Below are 25,341 nucleotides of genomic sequence, written 5' to 3'. Positions count from 1 at the left end.
TATCAGTATTTCTAAAGGCCAAGGCCCTTGTTGTGGCAATATAGCTGGCTTGGGACTGGTTGTGTTGCTGGTTTGAACCCAGGTCAGAATAATAGTCATTGAAACGAATTAATGGTCAGACTCCATAATGATGACTGTACTGAAAGTATTTAGATAGACGAACAGAGTCTGCTGGTAGATTTCATCTGGCTTAAACCTGGTATTCTGAATTCACATCAAGGAAGATCAATATCCCATAGAAAGACTATGTGGAGAGAATAGATTTAAAGGAATAGACTTGACATGAGGGATTGTATCTTGTAGACAACTAACTGGGGACTGATTTCTCAGTTGTTAGACTGGAATCAATACGGAATTTTATCCTGTTGTATAGTATCTTTGATTTGGTAGCTTAGTGGGCAGTATTGGTGATAGGAAGATGGTTGGACTAGATGATCTAGTAAGTCATTTCCAACCTCATGTTTCTATGATTCTATGATCTTCCCTCATCTCAGGTGTATTTCTGCAGTTCCTGTAAATGTGTTTTCTAGATAAACCAAATATTTCATAAACCTGGAAGCATATATGGTACAGGTTCCCCTAGTCAAGTTCTTTTCTATTCCAGACAATCAGACTATATAATTACATTCATAAGCAGATCAAACTTCATCCCAAAAGTCATTAGGAATTGTCCCTAACATTCCAATGTGAAAGCTGTCCTAGAATCTCATAACAGAATTTATATAGTATTCATACACAGTGAGTGAATTGGGTAACAGAAGATTAAAATCCCAAGCAGGCACCTGAAGAATATATACATTTTAAGGAGAGTTGGACACACTGAGTAGGGATACAGCATCTCACAATATCTGATCTCATACTAAGAAGAAAAAAAAAAAAAGCCTGCCATACGTATTTGTGGTGGAATCAAACTGGATTTAGACAATCATCATTTGTTCTACCTATCACTGATTTTTTGCTTCTTCCATTTGGTGCAATTCAAGCAATGCAATCCTCTCTGAAATTAGTGAAAGATCATGTTTCTGGTTTCATATATCTCACAAATTTCCCATCTAGACATTTCAGAATGTAACATTGCGTTCATAGCAGCATATGAAGGCTCTAGTTCTTATAATTGCTTTTCTCCTTCATCTTTCCCACACTCCTCTTGCTGTTTTCTGTGCTGAAATTAGTTTATAAACTCTTTGGACATGTATTTTTATGCAGTACCTAATACAAAGTACATCCCTCATCCTGACTGAAACATCTGAGTATTACAGCAATGATATTTTTTCTATTATTCATCTGCCTAAAATTGCTACTTCTTTGTAGAAGAGAAGAAGGAAGATGAGACCATTTCCAATATGCTCAGAAATTATCCCTAAGCATGAGTGTATTGCTGGGTGATGGTTTATGTCCTTTCCAAGGGAAGGATGTCTGTCTTGGTGACACTCTTAGTAAGCAGAAAATGGTGTTCTATCTTGATCCATCCTTTGTGCCTACAGCTTTTTGCCATCATTGCAGTAATATGGATTACCAAAGCTGTTTGAATTTCCAGGTAGATGTTTACATCTGTGCTGACCTTTTGGAACTTGGAAATTTTGATATAAGTTGCTGTGTCCTTTCACAAACACATTTTGTATAGAGTGTCTCTCTACAGTTTGGAACCCTAAAATCATGCATTTATTATCATCCTTACATTTTGTGTGGGAGTTAGTGGTCTGTGAGGAATTCAAGCTGTGGTTGAGAGTCTGGAGTTTTCAGATCCTGCTAATGACTTACCGTTTAACCTTCAATAAGTTACTTACCCTTCTCTCCCTTTTCCCCTAAATGCAAAATAGGAATATTAATACTGGTCTAACGCACAAAGTTGTTGAGAAATATAATTAACTTGTTTAGAGCTATCAAATATCCGCTATTAAAAAAATGATATATGCATTGCAATCAAATGTTAAAGACACTGGGAGGGAGCAAAACAGCCTGTATTTATACACAGATCACATCATTTAAGAAGTAAGGTTATCTCTTCACTTTGCAACTAGAGGAAACTAGTAATACTTACACATCTTTACAGACACTGAAGACTCAATTGAATTTCCCATTAGAGGTATGTAGAGCCATTTGATACTCCCCAGCTGCCACTCTGGAGGGGCACAAATCTTCCATGGGTTTTGTGTCAACTTCCATGGGATTTCTCACGTCACCTGAGATGCCTCAAGAGGCACTGGGCACCTATGTGTGAGGCAACTGAGCCAAGTCTCAAATGTCTTTGTGCAGATGGCAGGATTGGATCATCTCTTGATGGCCATTAGAAGAAATCTTCAGCTTTGACGACTCATTGTAAGTTAAACTGATGCTGGCTACAGAGTGTTACAAACTACTGCAGTTTCTGCTTTTTCTGTCATTTAATGTCAAAAAGACCAATGCAAAAGGCAAACTTCATTATAAAGACACAGATGAATAGAATGAGGGTGTTCATTTCTGTCCTTTCTTTTCAAGTTATATAAAGAGGTGTGGTTTATACCATGAAGTGCAGCTGTGGGCTAGGCTACTTAATTTCATTCTGCACTGATAAGTCATTTCTTTTTGGTTTAGTGTAAGAAGACTTTGCTTTGGAAAGCTATGATGTGTAAAAAAGGTAGCTCTGATCCTAGCAAATGAAGGCAGGGTAATGACCACGTGTTATTTGCATCACAAAATCATATTTGTTACTGTCCCCTCTGATGTTCAGTACTCTACTGTGCCTAGTGTAAGCATGGGTTGCAGAACACCTTTAAGTAGTTGATTTTAAAGAGAGATTTGGAGGAGGATAGAAATTGGACAAACAGGAGGACACTCCTGGTATTGCACAGTGCAACAGTGCAAAATACAGTAAGGTAGGAAAACAAACAAACAAACAAACAAAAAAAAAACGAAGAGTTTGGGAGGCATATAAGAGAATGCAGAAATCTGTACTTTGCTAAAGCCTATGCAGTTTGCAGGTAAAGGCAGATGAATACTGTGGACTTTGAACCTGCTAAGTAGTTGGAAGATTTGACTAAACTAGCAGGAGAGGAAGAAAGCAGAGAACTATTAGTTTCATCAATTTTGTCTCTAGGTTGTCCTGGAAATAGAAAAAATAAGGATGTAGAAACAGTCAAATTAGTAATAAAAAGGGAGCAAAGTAGAAGATTGGACAGAAACTTTCTTATAGTAGTAACAGTAAGGAAAGGTTCAACTCTAGTCAAGGTAAGAGAGATGAATGGTAGGGTGTTATTAAGATACCGTCTACACTGTGAGAAAAAGGGAATTAAAAGAACCAAAGGCAGCATAATGCTCTGAGTCTCAGGCAGGGAGAGCAGTGGAGTTGTCAGAAGTTGTAGAAGTTAAGATGGAGTCAATTTCAGGAGTCAATTTCACCTATGCTGTTTTTACCACATATGTACAGCAGTAACCCATTAATAGGCTTTTGGACTGAAAAGTCTCTTGGGCAGCTCTTGAAAACTGATGTTACCTGAAGAATTAGAGTTTGATTTTGGGACAAAGATAAAGGATATCAGTTGTAATTGAGTAGTTTTTTGGTTTAGCTTTTAGCATTCATATGACATTCATATCTATATAATGCAGACTATATCAGCTTCAGACAGAGCAGTGTATATACTGTATATAGTGATACAATTTAAATCTTACTCTCTTGATTTGACCCAGAGCTAGGAATTTTACTCACTTCAGTGCATGCAACATGAAATTCTTCATAGAATCATAGAATCATAGAATATCCTGAGTTGGAAGGGACCCTTAAGGATCATCAAGTCCAACTCTTGACACCGCACAGGTCTACCCAAAAGTTCAGACCATGTGACTAAGTGCACAGTCCAATCTCTTCTTAGATTCAGACAGGCTCGGTGCAGTGACCACTTCCCTGGGGAGCCTGTTCCAGTGTGCAACCACCCTCTCTGCGAAGAACCCCCTCCTGATGTCAAGCCTAAATTTCCCCTGCCTCAGCTTAACCCCGTTCCTGCGGGTCCTGTCACTGGTGTTAATGGAGAAAATGTCTCCTGCCTCATAACACCCCCTTACGAGGAAGTTGTAGACTGTGATGAGGTCTCCCCTCAGCCTCCTCTTCTCCAGGCTGAACAGGCCCAGTGACCTCAGCCGTTCTTCGTACGTCTTCCCCTCCAGGCCTTTCACCATCTTCGTAGCCCTCCTCTGGACACTCTCCAACAGTTTCATGTCCTTTTTATACTGTGGTGCCCAGAACTGCACACAGTACTCGAGGTGAGGCCGCACCAGCGCAGAGTAGAGCGGGACAATCACCTCCCTTGACCTACTAGCGATGCCGTGCTTGATGCACCCCAGGACACGGTTGGCCCTCCTGGCTGCCAGGGCACACTGCTGGCTCATATTCAACTTGCTGTCTACCACGACCCCCAGATCCCTCTCTTCTAGGCTGCTCTCCAGCGTCTCATCGCCCAGTCTGTACGTGCAGCCAGGGTTTTCCCGTCCCAGGTGCAGGACCCGGCACTTGCTCTTATTGAACTTCATGTGGTTGGTGATCGCCCAGCTCTCCAACCTATCCAGATCCCTCTGCAAGGCCTTTCCACCCTCATTCGAGTCCACAACTCCTCCAAGTTTGGTGTCATCAGCAAACTTGCTCAAAATACCTTCTATTCCTACATCCAGATCGTTTATAAAAATATTGAAAAGTACCGGCCCTAAAATGGAGCCTTGAGGGACCCCACTGGTGACCGCCCGCCAGCCTGACGCAGCCCCATTTACCATAACCCTTTGGGCCCTGCCCGTTAGCCAATTGCTCACCCATCGTATGATGTTTTTATTTAGCTGTATGGTGGACATTTTGTCCAGTAGGATCGTATGGGAAACTGTGTCAAAAGCCTTTCTGAAGTCCAAAAAAATCACATCAGCTGGTTTCCCTTGGTTCACCATACGGGTGATCTTATCATAAAAGGAAATCAGGTTAGTTAGGCAGGACCTACCCTTCACAAACCCATGCTGTCTGGGACCAAGGACTGCTTTGTTATTTTAAATGACTGCTAGTTCATTTTAAATGTACTAGAATTGTGTTGTACCTATGAATTAAAAGTAAAAGACTACTTGGAATCACTGGGTGAACAAGGGCCCTAGACGTTATATTGTAAGTCAGGTAAGTGTGTGGAGTGAAACAAGAAGGAAATGAGGAAGTCAAGAAAAGAAAGGGGTAATATTACAGAATACTATAGAGTTCAGTGTGATCAGTATGCCTAACCTTTCTTTTGTAATAATTTCAGTATAATAGGAAAAAAAAAAAAAAGTTAAACGACATAATTTCTGAGAAGTTTTTTGTTTGTTTGTTTGGTTGGTTTGTTTGTTTGTTTTAGCATTTGTATGGAAAAAAAGTGACATTCAAGAAAATACTAAATACTACCTTTTGGAGACCACTTTATTGGAGTGCATCTGGTTTTTGTTTTCTGTAAGAAATTGAAAACATCCTGGAACCTGGTCTTTCTCAGAGGCTGCTCAGCTGCTCATATTCAAGTTCCTGAGACATTGATTTGTCTATGCAGCTTGTATATAAAAAACACTTTAACTATAATGGAAAATGTGCTCTAAGATGAACCCACTGACTTTTACAAATAACCTGCCATGCAGCTTTAACTAGTTAACCCAGGGAAATAAAGCAACAGGTGAGAATGGAACACATCATATACCAAACTCTTTTTGTTCCATGGTCCACTGTTATTCCCCCATCATATTTTCTGGGCTGCTTTTCACAGTTAAAATCAAACATCAGTTTGGATCATTTAAACAAAATGATATTTCAAAAGAGTTATATGATTTTTTTTTAAAGTGTTAATGAATCACAGAGTTTAGGGGATATTTCCTTGGCCTGTGAATGCTGAGACCAAGAATTCAGATTTAATCTTTAACTGCTAATAACATATTGTGGTGGTTTTACCGTGCTGGGCAGCTAAACCCCACAACCGCTCTCTCACTCCCCCTCCCTTAGATAAGGAGGGGGAGAAGTAAAGCAAAGAACAACTCACGGGTTGAGATAAGGATAATTTAATTAAAGGGAAATAATTATAATAATTAAATAAAGACTACCATGAACTAAACAATTTAACTAAGGGGAAATAAAAGGGAAAGGGGAAAAAGGGAGGAAAACAAACAAACAAAATAAATGAAAGCGATATGGAAGTGCAGAGGAAAGAAATTACTCTCTACTTCCCACAAATGAGCGATGATTGACCACGTCCTTGAAGCAAGGCCTCAACGCACGCAGCCGGTGTTCGAGAGGAGGACCGACGTCTTCTCAACGAGAGCCCACCCCTCCCCTCTTCTTCCTGTTTCCACCTTTTATTGCTGAGTGTGACACCACATGGTATGGAATATCCCTTTGATTGGTTTAGGTCAGCTGCCCTAGTGATGTTTCTCTCCTCACTTTTTTGCCCACCCCCTAGGAGGGTTAGAGAAAGGCCCAATGCTGTGCCACTGCTGCTCAGCAGTAGACACAACACTGGTGTGATAACACTGCTGTTCCAGCTACAAGTACAGAGTACGGCACTGAATGGGCTGCTGCCGGGAAAGTTAACATTCCAGCCAGACCCAGTACACATATTCCCATGTTATTATGCAAGATATTGTTGACAAATGTTGCGAGCACTGTCCCACATACCTGTATTACTATGTGTTATTCAGATGTCCCAAAATAAAAGCATAGGAGTTCACTGGTAAGATTTTGAGCTTATGGTGCAAATTTCAGTTTGGATAAATCTTAGAGGTGAAACTGAAAGCCAGAATCTGTCTTTAAATGAAAGATTGAATCTGTTGTCAAAATATGTACAGATAACAGACAGTTTAACTACTAGGAGTTAACAAAAATTAATATCCTATCCTAAAAAAACATCTTATAAAGCAATGCAAGTTATTTTGGTACCACTATCCTACAGGATCATCAGTGTTTAAAGCATCAGGCTATGAGTACCTAGATTTGTTACAGCCATATGTTCATATCTCAGCAGGACTGACTCATCTTTTCTTCCCTAGGAGAGAGAAACAAGTTACTGAGTTTAATAGATAAGTATTTGGGATTTTGGCACTGTAAACTTGTACCACTGAGATTCTTAAGATGCAGTATGTTGTTAAAAGGTGCTTGGATTATTCTTCTCTTATCCAATGCTGTAATATAAAGAACCAGCATGATTTGAAAACAGCAAATACATACTGACAGCTTGCCCAGGTTTTTTAGACTTTCAAATATCAGTGTTTCATTTTAAAGAAAAAAGGAAATCGCTAGCTACTAAGGTGAATAACTCAGTGATGACAGAATGATAAAAGAAATGGTACTGCGGAAACTCCTAGCTGAGATGAAAGAAGCAGTTAACACATCTCAAAGACATTCCTCTAGGTTAACTCAGATCCATCACTGATTTCTTAGTGGTTAAGACTGCTGAGTTTGGATTGCACAATAAAGGGTCATGCAGAGAGACCTTGGGTAGCAGCAATCACGACAGCCAAAAAAACAACACCGGAGCCACCTCTTTATGATGATAGAACCACCATACTGATTTGCCTTCTTGAGGAAACAGAGGTCATTACTTTGTTGCAATGATATACTGATATGTAGACTTGAGACTTGGATTTCTCATCACCAGTGAATGTTATTTGTTGATTTGGTTTTCTAAAAATTTGATTTCTAAAAAGCATTGGCTTCCATTAAAGTGGCAGTAAGGAAGCTGAGATGTTTATATAGGACAGCTACATATGCTAATTGACCTAAGGGAGACCTCTGTCCTTCTGGAGCAGCAGATTAAGGCTAAGTAGAATACCCTAGGACCTCTCACTTGGTACTAGATTGTATGTATGTATGGGCAACTGAATTATACCACCTGGGTGTGACTTAGTTTGAGCATATTGACTCTAATGGGATGTATTCTCAGTCACAGCAAGTGAAAGAGTTGACAAGTTAGTCGTGCTAATGTTTTGAACTTTAGACCAAATGGCCTTGGGTACTTCCTTACTGGTAGGGTTTAGAGGACACCACTCTTTCTTGGTGGATTCATTCTCAATTTGTCAGGGCTTTGGGGTTGCAAGGAGTTACACAGTCAACTTTATTGCAGCTCTGCCAAAAGCTGTAAGTTGCTACTCTGAGCTTGGCATTATTGGTAGTGATTTCACTTGTTTTCACCAGCTCCGAGTGCAGAATGAGTTTGTATGCACCTGCCATACACTTTGCAGGCATACTTTTGCCTAGATGAAGCTTCATTGTGGGCAAAGGTGACTAGGGTGCCACAGCTGTCTCTTTTAAGTTTGATCTCTGAATGCATGTAGCTGTGTGTCAGTGGTGCAGTATGGCAACACTGTGAAGTGCTATGAGATGCTAGATACTTGCCGCACCATATCAGCAGATGCCGTTCTTACGTGGCTGTGGAGTTTTATCATAGTTCAAACTGCAACTGTGTTTCTATGCTATTGTCTGAACAGAAATTGAGTGTAAGACAAGAAAAGTATTGCATAATTTATTTGTTTTACTGGTCTCCTTATCAATATACCTAAATATACCTAAAGATACCCTGAAGTGTAGAATATATAGCAGCTTTGAAGCCAGCTTTGTGCAGCCAGCGTGGGGCTGGCACTGACCTGGGGCTCTGTGTGCCCGACTGGTGACACTGCTCATCTGTTCTATTTGTGATTTACTGCCGTGCTCAGCATAATGAGTCTGGTGTCTCTTTGACCTACTTCCTTTTGCTTACCTGAGCTCTCTGACTCTCATTTTCTAATAATTGTCCTGCATGAAGACGGGACAGGTAAATCATTCTGACTGCGGCATCTTCACTGGAGCATCTTACACACCAAAAGCGGAAAAGAAAAATGTGTGTGTTATAAAGAATGATAGAGAAAAATGGCTATAAAAATGGCTATACTGAACAAGTGCATTTCAAACAGCAACTTCCTCTCACTTACGAAAAGTCTTTTCTGCACAGAGCCATTCTGTAATAGCTAGCTTATATGTATTCTTTTCCTGTTCCAGAATAGGTTTTCAAAGCACAGTAAAGCCTTCATTCATTACAGCTAAGAGTCTGTTACTGTGTCAGGACCTTATGACTGTCTAAACAGAATGGATCCTCAGTATATGTAAAAAGTGTATCTCCAGTGAGTTAAAAAATAGCCCAACTGATGTGCTTCTTACAAGATTTCTGACCATTACCACATGCTGAAATATTCACTTTTATTGCTGTTGCCCAGAAAAATTGAGAAAACCTTACTTAATTGAAGTAATACATCATTACTAAGTTTTACATGAATTCACAGTATTTTTTCTGTAAATTCAAATAATTTGCTAGACTGAGGAAAACACCAGCAGAAACGCAGGAATTTTTATTTGTTTTTACAGAGGAGCATCAGTGTGAGCTCCTTAGGTGTGGTCAGTAATGTGTTGATACACCCCTAAGGATGCACCAAGAAATCTCTGAAGGTGCTCACACTGTTCTTTTTGTGCATGTATTTTTCTAACCACATTTATACGTGAAAGGTCTAAAGTCTGTTCCCTTTCCATTAACCTGAGGGAGTTCTACAGCAAATGTTGTACTGCCCTGGCTGGGTGATGTATTGGCATCTTATCTTACAGTTCCAGTTTATAGGGTATATGTGTTGCCACTAAAGTTCCCCTTCACGTGACCATGAGGTGATCAAGAGATTCCTTCACGCTGCTGTGATGCTGTACCCCTGGCAGACAGCTGTCATCAACCACATTTCAAATGCAGATTAGATAGTTTCCTAGGAAGGACAGCTTGAATCTTTGTTTTGTTGTTTGTTTCCCCCACTTTCTTCTCTTGCCAGAGGTTTCTAAGAACATTCTTCCCTTTGCACACAGGCTTTCTTATGTTAAACTGTTGCAAGACTAGGTTCACTGGTTGGTCTGGCCTTAAGACCATTAGCTGAATTTCTTTGGTGAATCCTTGAGACAGGACATTTGAAAGATCCCAGTCTGGCTGCTCCAGCAGCAGGACACCAGCTAAAACCCTGGCCCTGCATTATCCTAAGCACTTTGAAAGAGAAAACCTTGAAATCTTGTGGTGGGACATCCTGAATCCTCCTAAATGTTACTGGAATTCTGGAGAGGAAAATCACAGAATTGTAGGGGTTGGAAGGGACCTCCAGAGATCATAGGGTCCAATCCCCCAGCCAAAGCAGGTTCCCTAGAGCACGCTGCCAAGGTAGGCGTCCAGAGGAGCACCTCCCGAGAAAGAGACTCCACAAGCTCCCTGGGCAGTCTGTTCCAGTGCTCTGTCACCCTGAAAATGCAGTTGACCCATTTCAACCAATCACATGTCGTAGTTCAATGTCATTTTTTAAGATTAGTCTTTAAAGAGAAGACCATGGATAAGCAGCTTCAACCAGCCTTGTTCCTCTAAAGATGAAGCCTGCCAAGAACCAGCGAGCAGCTGCTTATTCCTTGGTGTTTGTACTTGAGGCTTGTGACATCCTGACAAGAAAGCGCATTTTCTAAATACTGCCTAAGAAGGAAAAACAACGGTGTGCTCATCTCTTCTGAGAGGAACTCATTTCCACAAAGTCATCACTATACCCAAAAATCTTGAGCCGAAAGCACGTGCTTCAGATTTGGCTCTTGACAGAGCAGAGATCTGCATCAACTAGCTCCCAAGAAATACTGATCTAATGCTAGGGAAAGAGGTTTTGGCAGTGATCTATTAGTTTTAATCTTATGTCAGAAAGGGGATGGTGAGAATTTTTCATGGGTTTCTCTGTATTCAGTTTCTCTATAAATAGCTTCATAAACCTGCTGATAGCACTGCTGCCAGTGAGCGTGCTGGAACAAACACCGCTCTTGAAGCAGGAGGGGCTCCCTATTTGGGACTTGCCCCTGCCAATCACTTCCAGCCTCCCCTCCACTCTTCCTAAACCTCCTGTAATGCTCTTCTACTCTGTTTTCCAATACCTGTAGTACCTTGCCAGGGAGTTCATTGATGAGTCCCGTCACATGTGGGCATGTGCTTGGCCCCTTGCTCTGGGCTCAAGTGTCAGAGGCAATGGAGAGTGCAGATGAGTACAGGGCGCCAAGAAGAGGAGCTGAGCAGCAAGATGCAGGTATGCTGCCTCCCACACTGCCAGCACGACTGGAGAGAAATGAGGGACAAGAGCAGATGGGTGGATTTGGAGGAGGGCAGGGTGGAAAGGAGGTCAGGACAGAGAGAAAGCAAAGCAGGGGAAACAAAATTCGAACTGCTCTCCAGCAGTGTGCAATCTCACTCCAGCACAAGGCAAATCTCCCTCACGTATTCGTCTGGACTTGGCAGCTCTGTAAGTAGCGCTACAAATGGTGTCAGTAGCAGTGCATCTTCATGGTAATGCCAATAAGTGTTAGCTAGAAACCCCCTGAGGATTGTTGTCCTGAAGTCAAGCCAGAAATTAAAAACAGAAGACGCTTTCAGCTGTTCCTGAAGTTCACGCCCTGCACTGCACACCCACCCTTCCGAACAGTGAGCTGTCACCTATGCCTCAGAAAAGTGCAGTGCCTGGGAGAGGGGTGAGGGAGGGGAAGGTATCCCAGCATCCCATGACTGTGACTTTTGCTGAGATTTTTTTTAATATCAGTGCATAGGTTCTGGCTGATACTCGTGCAAGCCATGCTTGGGCTTCCTGTTATTTCCCTGCAATTTGCATAGCCTCAGTACGCAGAAGCGCTAGGGCTGTGTTTGCAATAGAGTAAGTCTTGGACATTCAATTTTAGGTTCATGGGCAGGCTCTGACTGCAGTTCTGATGGTAGGCAGGCTGGCTTAGAATCCACCTGGAAGTTCTTGTAAATAATCAACAAGAGCAGCTTACTTATGGCTATTGTATTATTATTTTTTTTTTTTATGACCAACAAAAGAAGGGAGTTTCATTTGTTTATTATTAATTTATTAATCTTGTAACAGACAGACCATCGTTGTGTCATGTGTAGTGGAAAAGGACATGTCCCCTAAAAGAACTTGAAGACTTGCTAATACATGGATGACAAATAATTGTACCTGCTTGATGCATATAAAACAAAGACCTTGTTTTAATCAACATCTGAAATTAATCTTTAAATCATTTAATTCATTTGCTAAAAGCTGTGTCAGTGTTTAGATAAGACAAACTGTGAATATATACAGTATCAGTTTTCCCCGGTGTCACAGGGATTTGTCTATTATTTGTAAAATGCTTTGAGATATTTATATAATCGTGAAAGATTATTAGAGACTTTTGGCAGGACTGGTACAAAAAAGATGCATTTTGACTATCTTATCCGAGATGCATTTGACTATCTTACACAGAAGGGGAGAGAAAGAATTTCAACAGCATTTTTCCTGGTGTGAGTCAGGACTAGAATATTGAGATGAATTATTTTTATTTTATTTTATTATTATTATTTTTAATATCTTTAACATTTTACTGGTTTGTTTACATGTCCTGGATGATGAATACAGCCTACAGCATTAGGCTGTTTTTCTTATTTACCCTTCACTGGTTGCTTTTCTTCTTAGTCCCTACGGGTATGCAGGGCACGTTCAGACACCTAAATGACTTTTGGCAGATGATTGAATGTTAAGTTAGAAACTTCCCAGTGAAGGAGATTTTGGTATTTCAGTAGGTGTTCCCGTGCTTAGTTATCCTTGTAGATGGGCATCTAGTATACAACCCTAGTATACAATCCCCTACTTAATTGAAACAGATTAATCAGTTATTTGTTGCCTTATTCTTAAAGGATCTAGGTAAGAATTTATCACCATTTTTGTTGGGTCAATGTCTTATTTTTGTTTGTGAACTACAGTTCACATTTTTGCACTCGGTCTCAACAGCATTTTCATTTACATTAAGATGATCTGGGGGATGATTAAAATGATCGGGGGAGACCTCATTGCTGCCTTTCAGTACTTGAAGGGAGCGTATAAATAGGAGGGGGAATGCCTGTTTACATGTGTTGATAGTGATAGGACAAGGGGGAATGGTTTTAAACTAGGACAGGGGAGATTTAGTTTAGAAATTAGGAGAAAGTTTTTCACTCAGAGGGTGGTGAGGCACTGGAACAGGTTGCCCAGAGAGGTTGTGGATGCCCCATCCATGGAGGCATTCAAGGCCAGGCTGGATGCAGCTCTGGGCAGTCTGCTCTGGTGGTTGGCATCCCTGACCAGAGCAGGGGGGTTGAAACTACGTGATCTTTAAGGTCAGTTTCAACCCAGGCCATTCTATGATTCTATGATACTTTGGAATATTGCAATGAAAATCTAAGTGGGATGTTGAAAAAAATGCCTGATTATCATTTTGCATGGAAAAATGATACTTGAATATGCAGTGGAGTTTGATTTACTGTTCAAACCAAGATACAAGATCATTCAATACTGGTTGAAGGAAGACAATGATACTTCTTCCATCCTTAAAACGTGGAGAGGTGTTTGCCTCCTGTACTTTGCAAACTCATTCTTTCCTTTTATTTTCCAGTACTCTTAACACTCAATTACAATGAAGCATGCTGATATTTAGTCACTGTTCAATATTTTGTTGATAAGTAGAGTAGAGAAAGATGCTGACTACAGAAGCCCTTTCTCTGCCATTCAAAGTTTGGTCCCCTTTTCTGAAGAAAGAAAAGCATATCTTCAACTTCATTGGTTGCTAATTATACGTGATTGCGAAAGTTTATGTTGAAGACAAAAAAGGAAGAGGCTCCCTAGAGATGTAGTCATGGCACCAAGCCTGTCAGAGTTTAAGAAGTATTTGGACTGTGTTCTTAGTCACATGGTCTGAATTTTGGGTAGACCTGTGTGGAGCCAGGAGCTGGACTCGATTATCCTTGTTGGCCCCTTCCAACTTGGGATATTCTGTGATTCTGTGAGTGTAAGGACATGAAGCTAAAGAATTCAAGCACAAATGTTTGCCTTTTTTTTTTTTTTTTTTCTTTTGGTAGGTCTTAAGTAGACTTTTTTATCTTGATAGGCATATAAACAGAAGCAGAGTGCTATGTTTAAAAAGCTACCTGACTTTTCTGGGCTTAATCCTGTTTTCTGTGCAAATCTTAATGAAAATTGAATCACTCCACAAGAAGGAGCCTAGAAATACTTCTGAATTCCTCACATGTAAGATCAAGGAAAATGACTGTTGTCTAGCATCATGATTTTTCCAGAATGATCTGAAAGACAGAGGTATGTGGTAATACTTGTTACTATTTGGAACAGATTCAACACAATGGCACTCCGGTTTTAAATACTGCTGTTGTTCCCTGCTTTGAAGAGTTTATTCTTTATGAAATAAAGAATTATAATACATAATTATTAATCAGGACCTATACAAAAATGATTTGGTATTGGATTTGTTGACTTAGTGATGTTCTTTTCTTTTTTTAAAAAAAAATAAAATAAAATATTAAGGGCACTGAGATCTTCATCCTACAGACTTTTTCTTTTCCTAAGCAACCATTGTGAGTTTTTTTTTTTCCCTGCTTTGAAAGGTCCATGTGAGCTGGGTGCTTGAACTGCCATTCTTCTGTACTTTAAAGAAATTACAATTAGAAGTAGGAGCACCTTTCAGAAATACAATAGGCATGAAAATGATATTCAGACCTTCCTTTCTCACACTGTACTTTCTTGACTAAAATTAAATTAGCTTTTACATTCTTCTTTTCTATCTCTTTATAGAAAGGCTGGGTTTGGAATAGCTAAAGTGAAATGATAGAATACCAGAAAGTCTTCCAACACCCTCACAAAATCTGTTGAAATCGACAAAAAGGGACATGGCAGAGCTCAGGGGAATAGTAATTGAATAGATTCTTTAATCTTTTACACACTTGTTAAACTAATCACAGCCAGACTAATAAACACTGCAGCTGGTCAAGTTTACATAGCACCCATTTTCTAGTCATTTAATATCTGCAAAGATAGTGATTTTTTTTTTTTTAATTGTCTGAGATCTCACATTGTATTGCTACTTTTCCTAGATTAGTTAGGAGTGTACACAACTCCTGCCATCATGAAATATTTAATGAATTTGATATTTAGCTTTATGTGAAAATGTGTGCTGCTAACAGCCATTTCCTTAAATGTGTATAGAAAATGAGTAAAATATAATGCCTATGTGGGGGAAGGAAAAATGAGAATGAAAGGTGATAAGAAGTGAAAAAATCAAATCCAGTCAATAAGACAAATGAATGTTTTTGTTCTGTATTGACCCAGCTCCAGTAGTTAATGACATAAAGGCATTGCTGTTGGAAGGCTGCTTGCTCTCTATGTAACTATCTCCTGCTCATCACTGTAGTTTAAGTTGTGATCTTATATGCGTTGATATTCTTGGAGCATGATGGTAATGGACTGGTGACTTTTTCACCATAGCCCATATGCACACCATGACTGGGGGGACTTAGAGAGAAAAATGCTGAGTGATACAGACTGAATGTTGTTCTCCGCTCTCTTGGCACTTGTGCAAGCTGTCATGGTGGGCTGACCTCGGCTGGCTGCCAGACACCCACCCAGCCGCTCTCTCACTCCACCTCCTCTTCAAGATAAAACTGCTGTCAGATAGGTGTGACAGCATCTTTTAGTGATAGATTCATTTTGATGACTTGCTGCATAACTAAGTTTCACATCTGCCACTAAAGAAACTCCTCAGGAAGAGAGAAGACACTTAAAATCCCGTGCAGCAGCATCAGTACTCTGTGAGGACTCCTTTGGTTGTTGGGAAGCTGTTACTACAGAGACACCTTAACTCAGACACTTAGTTTCAACCATGTTACAATTTTGGCTGTTTAATTTTTTTTTATTATTTTTGTCTGATCTATAGTTTTCTAAAGAAGAACAGCACAAGCCACATTATAAAGCAGCGGTGATTGTTTCTCGTAAAAATTGCATTCCAAATCAATTAAGCAGTTGGGCTATTCCAACAGCTGTTAATTAGCATGTCTCAGTTATAACTGATACAGCAGAATTATGTAGATTTTTATTTTTTATTATTTTTATTTTTATTTATTTTTTATTTTTTTTGTAAACCTTCTGAGAATCATGATCTCAAGCACTGGCTGGCATTATATGACAAATGACACAAAAACTGCAGAAGCCTTTTCATATAACATTTTCCCAAAGCTGCCGCCAGGGGTGGCAAAGCAGTGGTTAGACATGATTCCCTCTGGTACATATTACTGACATCTCTCTCCCTACCAGCAGAGAGAACTCAATATAAGAACTTTCCCTGTATTTTAATAGTGTTATACTGTATCAGGAAGGAAACACCAACTTTATGACTTACATAGTTTTATAACCTATTGTACTCCTCCTGCCTTCTCCCTACCCCACTGCAGGACAAGAGCAATCGGGAGCAATGAGTGCTACTTTATTTCTAACAGCACATTTAAACTCTCCGGTTTAATGTCAGTTGCCCTTTCTGCCTTTACCTGTCTCTCTTTCCGTACTTAGTTGAATGCCTTGCCACTGATGACTGCATTTGCAGCACACTGCTGAGATGTTGCTGAAGTCAGCAGCACTAATCCTGCATTAGAGAGCCCACTTCAGGGAAAACAATGTTAAATTTAACCAGTGGGGTACCGCCGCAGTGAAAAGCTATGTGCTTAGAGGCACTCTGTGCATTTTCTAAGCAAACAATATGTCAAGCTTTGCTTTCATGAGCAGTAAAATGCTCATGAAAAAAAAAAAATTCTCACTTCAATGGCAGCATTCAGCAAAATGCTGTACAAACAGGAGGGTGAAATTCCCCTTGTGTGGCAGGCTCGACATGACTCTTACTGCTCAGGCCTTGTGGTTGAGATCCTTGGGGATGTGCAAAGGAACTAGGGCCAAACTGGCTTCAAATATGTTGGCAGAGAGCAGTTTTCTTGTGACTGTACGGATGCAGTGGTCCCCAGACAGCAGTGCTTATTACTATGCCCCAGTCCAGAACAACAGCCACAGGGATACTAATGTTCTGCCCCCTATGTAATCGTAGCCTGCAGGCAGGATTTTGTCTCCCATTCCTTGATCACAGCTGGAATATCACCTGTTAATTAGCCCACATCATGCAAAGATGCCGCACAGACACAAATGCAGACACGATCATTGTCTACTGGGATTTTTGCTCTAAAAGCCAGATTTTCTAAACTAGAGTCAGATTTTCTAGTTGCTGGTGTGTAAAAATCTACACATGTGTTGGTTGAATGGATGCTCTCTACTTTAAAAAAAAAAAGTTAAAAAACACAACAGACAGAAATGGAGGGCAGACGAGTGGCTGAAACAGCAAGCAAAGCAGGTGGCCTGGAAATGATTAGCCATGTCCTCATAATGCAAAATTGTAATGGCTTAATGATTTTTTTCTTACACATGGCCAGAAACTTGTACATTTCATTACTTCTGCTACTCATGCATATAACAACCACCCATTTCCCGTCTGACACACAAATTCCCATTATCCATAGACCCTCCTGCATTTTCTGTTTGCAACACATTCATAAGAAGTGCATATGGATGATAGCTTAATACATTGATTGCCTCAGCTCTTCCTCTAGCACACCTCTTATTCTTGCTCTTGCTTCCAAGCACAGCCCTGCTATCTTAACCCAATCAGCCAGTAGCTGAAATCACTTTGGGGAGACTGTGGGGAGGTTGTGAGATTGGAAGCTGATGCTTAGACACCCCTTTCCCCCAGGAACTTCTGTCTGGAGGTGAGCCAGAGGCTTAGAGAACGAGATCATATGACATCCACTGGTGGGCTGTGCTTTCTCTTGCCTCTCCACACAGGTTCATCAGGAAGTTTTTGATGTTAACGTCAGCCTGTGGCCATTTCAGAAGAGGAGTGAGGAGAACCCAAACAGCCAGAATACTCTGGCCACTGCAAATGAAATAAATGAGGCTCCTGCTAAGACACTGCAATAAATATGTCCAGCAGAGTCCCTTCATCCCCCAGTCCTTTACAATCCATTTTAGAAAAGGTAGCTCCCCCTATTTTTAGTGACTGATTCACAGGAACAGAACTGCCCTTGGATAGCACCTCACAGACGTTTCCGAGCCTTGGTGCTCAAGGTCTCTGTTCTGCAACTTCATACACTTAGCAAAATATCATATTTCTATATTACTTCAGGAGTAATATAATATAATAGCTTACTAAGTAGTGCTAAAGGAAGGATGTACACGTGTTGATAACCTGGTGTAGGATCTTATGAAATCTGTTGGGAGGATGATTTGCTCATGAATTTTCTCTGAAACCAGGCTACATTATTAGATTCCTTTGTAATTGACTAAACTTCTAGTTTTAAGACAAAGATAAGGAAGACTTAATGGGAAATTTTATTTGCTTGACTATGTAAATGTTGTTTGAAGAAACCTTAAGATGCACATCAAAAATGTTTTTACTTGAGCTGAAAGTATGTTGTTCTCTTCTCCCTTGGATGGACCCACTAAAAAGGGAAATGAAATGTCCAGTGGTACATCTCAGAAATGTTAGCCGCCTGCAGAGAAGTATTGTGAGCTATGGGTCTGCTTTTAGTTCACTGAGTGCACCTCCTGGTCTGCTGGAAACGTGCAGGCTTTCTACTCATTTCATTTTGGATCAACTCATGTAGTAAACTCAACGCCAGCTGCTGGGTTTATGAATGCCTAAGTACATATGGCCTCAATCTAATTCTGTTCTGAATCCTATGAAGGCAACATTTGCATCAGATGTGTCAAAAATACTCCATTATGCTATCATAAAAGTATACATGCATTCCTGTGTGCTCATGAAACACAGAAACATGGAAGAAAACAAAAGCATTAAGTAAGACACTCCATTAAACCTGACTTGCATTTTTTCATAGATACAAATTGTAACAAGAACACCACAGAAGCGGGTCTGTATGTTATAAAAAAAATATGTTTTGTTTAAAGCACTTGAGAAAGCTTTACAACCAGGTTTTATCAGTATCTAGTATATTCTTGGTATATTGGATAGAGTTGCCTGAATATACATGTATATTGGTCAGTGTGGCAAAGCCACACGTACATTTTCATGCTCAGAAGCCAGCTGGACATCCTCTCAGCAGCATGGTTTCTGTTTGAAGCTGTCCTTTTGAGGCAGCTGTACTTTGACTCTCTCTGTCTGGAGATGTTCCCTTTAAATTAGAACTATTTTTGCGGACTCGTAGCAGGTTATCTATCTCACTCTGCATAGCAGGGCCAGTTACTTCTAACTATTTCTGACAGACGTTTGTCTAACCTTTTCTTAGAAACATCAGTCCCCTTATTCAATATTCCAGAGTTTTAAAACCACTATTTAGAGACTTCCTTGGCAATGCCCAACCCCAAACTCTCTTGCATCAGTATGAGCAACATTTGAATGTTGGTTACATTAGAAATGACTTTAAATCACAAACGCAATTGTTCAGATATCATGAGGAAAGTTCTTAAATTCACACCGTAAGTTATAAAGAAATACATCTTGAGTCCTTTTCCTCCATCCAGCTTCTGATTATTACTTACAAATATTTCTCCTCAACTGTGCTAAGAAAGCTGGGATTTACGTGGCATTTCCAAGGTTGTGGTTTGAAAAAAACATCAGATTAGCACTGTCCTCTGATAAATTGTGCAAATTGACAGCTCAGGAAATAGAAAAACCTTTCTTGATCAATGAGTCATTTCCTAATAGGCTAGAACAGGATTTATCTCTGTAAAATATGCAGAATATACCCTAGGGAATAATATTTTTTTTTTCTTTTCTAGACATGACGTGTCCTGGTGGTATCATGTTTCTGTTTGTGCAATGAGAAAATCTACTATTTCATGCAATCAGGTTCTTAAAACTTTAATTCTCAGCCACATAGAAATGACTAAAGTGAAATGTACATGCAGTAACAAAGGGCAATTTCTAACTTGTAATAATGTCTTATGGAGTATTGTTATAATAGCAATGATGTTTTACACTACAGAATTTTATTTTTCCACAGTTTTCTTGATGGTCAGTGAGTGAGAGCTTTGACTCCTTAATTCTTGTCAGTATTAGCAGAAATCTCAGTCATTTAAGCCCCTCATATTACCAATGGGAAGCCTGGCTGTGCTGTTCAGAACACATACAAAATGCAGGTAGTGTTGTCTTCTTAGAGATGAACAACTGTAAAGATTCTAACCTTTTTCTCTCTCTCTTTTCTCTCTCTCTCTCTCTCTTTTTTTTTTTTTTTTTTTTGACATGTAATGACGGTATCTTCAGTTGGTTTATTTTGAAGCTTACCCAAAAATTTCTCTTGCAGGGTTAAGGCCTGTGTCAAAACAGTGGTGTGCTGCTGTGAGGGTACCTGTTCTTTGAGGCTACCTGTCTACCAATGTAGGGAGTGCATATGCATGGAGATTCATCATTGGTTTTAATGAGGCAGATTAAGTCTCCTTTGATATATTTTAACATATGGACATGGAAAAGACTCTGTTCTGGGAAAAGCCTGTCTGACAACAGCTTATTCTGAAAAAAACATGGATTAGTAAAACAGACATTGCTCTGCATTTATTGTAAACATATCCTCTTCTCTCGTGCTCTTGGTTTGTCCTGTAATCAAATCACATAATGCTAGAGAAATGTGCAAAATGCAGGAAATGAATTCGTTTACTTCCAAGCAGTGAACCAAACCTATTACAGATAGAGGAGCTCTGTTAAGCATTTCTGACCCTTTTGTTATGACGCTATATTTCTAGCAGGATGTGATTTTATGATACTCTGTCACTCTGAACTTTTAAGTGCAGTTTTCCTGTCTATGGCTTTTTGGGATGCTCAGAACTGACTTTCCACAAGCTCAAGTTGCTAACCTCACTCTCTTGTAGTAGAGAGTGAGATAACTGCTAGATAGAGTATCTACACTGGTTTTCCTTTAAAGTACTAACTGCTGCTTTAAATCTATCCTGAAACATCTCTGGGGTGCTGACTGCAATTGCGCTTTGTGTCAGCATAGTAAAAACACCATTTTTTTTTTTTGCACATCAGTTGCTCAACTAGCTGCTTTGATAGAGTCTTCCTGTGTTTTAATTTATGTAAGATAGCATATTTTAGGATCAATATTTCTACATACACTTAGGGTAGCTATTACTAATAGCAGAAAATGAAAGGCTTTAACACAGTTCTTCTGAAAAGAGTTAACTTTTATTTTAGAGGTAAGCAAGCCAAGCGCAGCAATCCATTGAGCTGTTTAAATGCAACAATATTTATAAGAACATTTTATCTTCCCTACCCTGAACTTCCCATCTTTTTCTTAAATAAGTACAATATATTTTCCTTTAAAGAGAGAATCAAACAAGCCATGATTTTACTGTAAAGCTGTTATTAACAGTTTGCCAGAATTATGACTTGAATCAGAAACAGCGTTTATATTAGTAGAGAGAAAAAAAAAAAAAAACTACTCACAAAAGCAGTTTCAACTCTCTTGATTTCCCAAGTAAAGGAAAATCTTTTGACTTCATATGAGTAAAGACAAAGTATTTGTGGGATATCAAAGTCAGGCCTCTCTCCACACTGGAGGGGCCCCCAGCCTACACCAGACTATCCCAGTCATGGTAAGGTAGGTAGCTGTGTCAAAAAACTGTAGCATGCTGTTTCTGTCATATGAATTCTTTCCTCATTTTACCACATAAGCCTTGGTTCCTGAAACTATTTTGCCGTGTAATCTCAAGTGTGCAAAGTCAGTCCTCAGATCTGGGCATTTTGTGTTAAGTCACAATAATACACACTAGTAGTAAGCTTTAACTAATGTAAATTGATTTAATTCCATTGAATTAGTGGAAGTTGTGTTACACTGATTTACATCAGCTAAGCCACTTCTGGGAATATTCAAATTTATCTTAGTTCCATAAGGAGATGTTGTAACTCAGATTTAAGGTATTTGTCTATAGAGAAGGGAGATTTCCTGCTCTTCTTCACGCAACCTCTCCATTTTACCTTTCTTCTGAATTATTTTCTGATATTTCCTGCTGAAGCTCGTTGCAGCAATTAAAATTATCCTTTCCTTTCATGAGGTCTAGAATGAAATATTTGATCTCTTTTACCAAAAAAAAAAAAGATCTTTCTAATACTGTCATTCTCACTGTCACTTCAAATCTGTAGAATTTATGTGAGATATATGTGGATCTAAGAGAAAGTATCCTTTTAAGTTTGATGTCACTCCATCCTGGCTGATACGTGTTGGGAACCATTAATCTCATGATGGTCAAACTGAGCAGCTGTGGCAACAGGTGCTTGGGGGATGGTTGGACCAGATGATCTTGGAGATCTTTTCCAGCCTTAACGATTCTATGATTCTAGGTGTTGCAAAACTGAGGTAACACAGAATGTGGATCAACCACAGAGGCTTTTTTGTGATCCTGGGTCCTTTTTAATCCACTTAGCATCTGAAGCCTCCAAGTTACATATGAAGAGAAATATTCGCTGTACGTGTAAATCAACTATAGATTTATGCAGTTTATTGGTTAGCAGCTCAGCTGGAAGCTCTGTCCTCAATGTGATGCTTAAGAGATGTATCAGTTCTAGGAAAATGTGACTGTAGTAAACAGCTGAGTTCTTTAAATTATTAAGTGCCATAAAATGATTTCTACTGGGAAGGAGTTGTAGCTTGCTGCAAACTCAAGGTGTAATCACGTCGTATATTCAAATTATATAGAATCTGCTCAGATGCTCTAAACCCTTCTGCTTTAATTTCTGAGCAAAACAGCAAAGACATTCTGGGAATAAGTCCAGAGAACGAAGCTATGGTGACTATATTTTAACTGTAATCTGATTTAGGTCTGAAATGAAATAAATCAAATACATGGTTTCAAATAAATTATAGGTCAGTGACATCTGCACTGTGGTAAGGTTATAGAAAGGATTGGGTTTAAAATGAACGCAGCATCTTTAAAGCCTGTGTTTGGTACCATTATACCAGTGGATGCTTGGGAACTGGGCCTTATCCTGCCTTTGCTAACACTGGCAACAGAGAATATAGAAGTGTGATGCTGAGACCCCTGCGTTATTTGGAGGCAAGCCAGCTTTGATTTGGATGCCTTGGTAGCTTGGCACAGTGGTCAAGCTAATAAGTGTGGCTGAAGGTTGGGGCTCATTAGCTCTGATATAGTGCTAGGGTCACATGGACATAGTGTCCAAGTCCCGAGCTGGTGGCTCCACCATCCATCTTGCTGTGCTTGTTTCACTGTACACCATTCTCTGTTTTGCACTGAGGCTTTAAGGAGATTTTTAGAAGTAGTGTTTTTGTGGATCCTTGTGAATAATACAGGCCTGCTTTTTCTAGTGTGTCAAACAGCTGTTTGATTTGCAAGGCATTTTCTGTTTCTCTCAGTACCAGGTTAGGTAGAGATCACCTGTCATCAAGGCTTGTTTCCTAGCCCATCAGTACTGTTATTAGAATGATTTAGGAACACAAATACTTGCCAGGGTCTCCCAGCAAACATTACCTCGTGTAACATATATCCTAACTAGTAAAAATTTTCATATTCTTGTTGTATCATTTTCTGCACCTTTCTGAAGCTTTTGCTTATGCAGTTGGCCTGTCCCATTCTAGAGGTAACCATGGGTGGAAAACCCCATGAAGTTACTTGTGTATGAATGGGCAAAATGCATGTGGAGCCTTTCAGGTGAGAACAGTCTTATCTATGCAAATATCATGGTTGATGCAACTTGAAAATGGTATTTAGGAAAAATGTGTATGGAGATCAAATCCATGCCCTTAGGGATTTGGTTCTGAGTAAAGGCTTTCGCTTTGTGTTTCAGTGACTGTTCCCTCGCCAGTGCCAGCTTGTGAGCCCGAGCCCAAACCAAACGGGCACTACGCAGCCCCGCGTCTCTCTGTTTCCTCCCGAGCAACGGTTGTCGCTACCATGGAAGCGCCTTCGCAGGGCCTGCAGACGGTCATGAAGTGGAAAACGGTGGTGGCAATCTTTGTCGTGGTTGTAGTTTACCTGGTGGCTGGAGGACTCGTTTTCCGTGCCCTGGAGCAGCCCTTTGAGAGCAGGCAGAAGAATACCATCGCGCTGGAGAAGGCTGACTTTCTTCGGGAACACGTCTGTGTAACCCAGCTAGAGCTGGAGACACTGATCCAGGTAGGGATGTGGAGATGGCAGTATTTCTTGGACATTAGGGTGAACATCAGGGGAGATTGTTGAGCAGCTGAGTTGGAGGGAAATGACATCGTTCACAGGCCTTGCCTAGTGCAGTGGGAAAAAAACACATAATGGGCACAGTGAAGAGCAGTCCCTTTCTCAGTCATTTTAAAGCACTGGAAACAGAAATGTTGTCTCCAGAATATTGTAAATAGAAATTAAATGTCTTCACTAGAATAATGAAAAACATGTGCAAAGAAAATCAGAACTTAATATCTGGAATATATTTTTGTGAGACATGACACATTTTCAAAACATTTGCCTATCTCCATACATTTCCAAACAATATCAAGTCCAATTCTTCCTCCAAGATGAAACACAGCAACCAGGAGAGGCAACAGAAAATGGTAGTTGAGACTTTTGAAATAAATATTCAGCCAAGAATTTTGGAATTACTAGAACATTAATTTACAGGTTTTCTATTAAAAATTTTAGGTAATGATGATGAATGCATACAATTAAAAATATAAAACAATCTGCATGTAAGAACTACAGATTTTTAGATCTGGCTTAATATGAAAAGTTTTAAATAAATTTTGTAGGAAGTAAATACCCAATATGTAGGGATAATGAAGGATAGAATATCATGCAAGACAGGTCTGCCAAAGATAAAGTTACCTTTCATTGATTAAAATTCTAGACAAGGAAAATATGGATCTCACTCATGAGTCTTCAATATAGTAGGTTCCCATATGGAAACCTATCAGTTAGCCTGGAGAAAATGGAGATTAGATAAGAAATGTGAGATACTGAAGGAATGTATTCCAACAGTTTCCAACACCAAAGCTGAACTTCAGCCTCATATTTCAGACCTGAATTTGTATCCAAGGGTTCCAACAGCACAGTCTGTTTCGGTTTGGGGTGTTGTACCAGGGCTCCATTGTGATTTCAGCTTCTGTTTTGAAGAACACAGAGCTGTCCCCTGGAGTGTTTTGTCTGTCCACCCAGCCATACCATATAACACTTTCTAGATGTGAATCAAACTTCATTTTAAAAGGTGTTATAAGCATAGTATCTCTGTTAGGAAGCTGTTCTAGTATCTCATTGCTGTGATGGCAAAAACATTCTCCTAGTTTTCAGCCTATACTAATTCTGTTTCATTGTAGTTGGTCTTCCACAGCCAACCCCCTGTTGCTTAATTGATTCCTCTCCCTCACCCTTGTGTGCAGACAATAATGCCTTTCTGCTTCTCCTAAGCAAAACAAAATCTTTCTGTTTCTTTGCAGATAAATGTGGGTTCTCCCTGCTTGTGCTCTGTGTTCA

At 39.8% G+C, this 25,341-nt stretch overlaps 1 protein-coding gene across 1 annotated transcript in view; it reads left to right on the top strand.

Annotated features, from left to right (window-relative positions):
- The window catches only part of KCNK10 (potassium two pore domain channel subfamily K member 10), a gene marked incomplete at both ends in the record, with an annotated part of 64,722 nt that overhangs the window by 2,322 nt on the left and 37,059 nt on the right, over positions 1-25,341 (top strand). Inside the window, one exon of the mRNA XM_084288370.1 lies at positions 23,690-24,018. Coding sequence (XP_084144496.1) covers positions 23,690-24,018 — 329 coding nt within the window. The remainder of the gene's footprint in view (positions 1-23,689; positions 24,019-25,341) is intronic.

This window comes from Netta rufina (genome assembly GCF_964035555.1).
Source record: "Netta rufina genome assembly, chromosome: 5".
Taxonomy (NCBI): Eukaryota; Metazoa; Chordata; class Aves; order Anseriformes; family Anatidae; genus Netta; species Netta rufina.
This window is presented reverse-complemented; position numbering and strand designations above follow the sequence as displayed.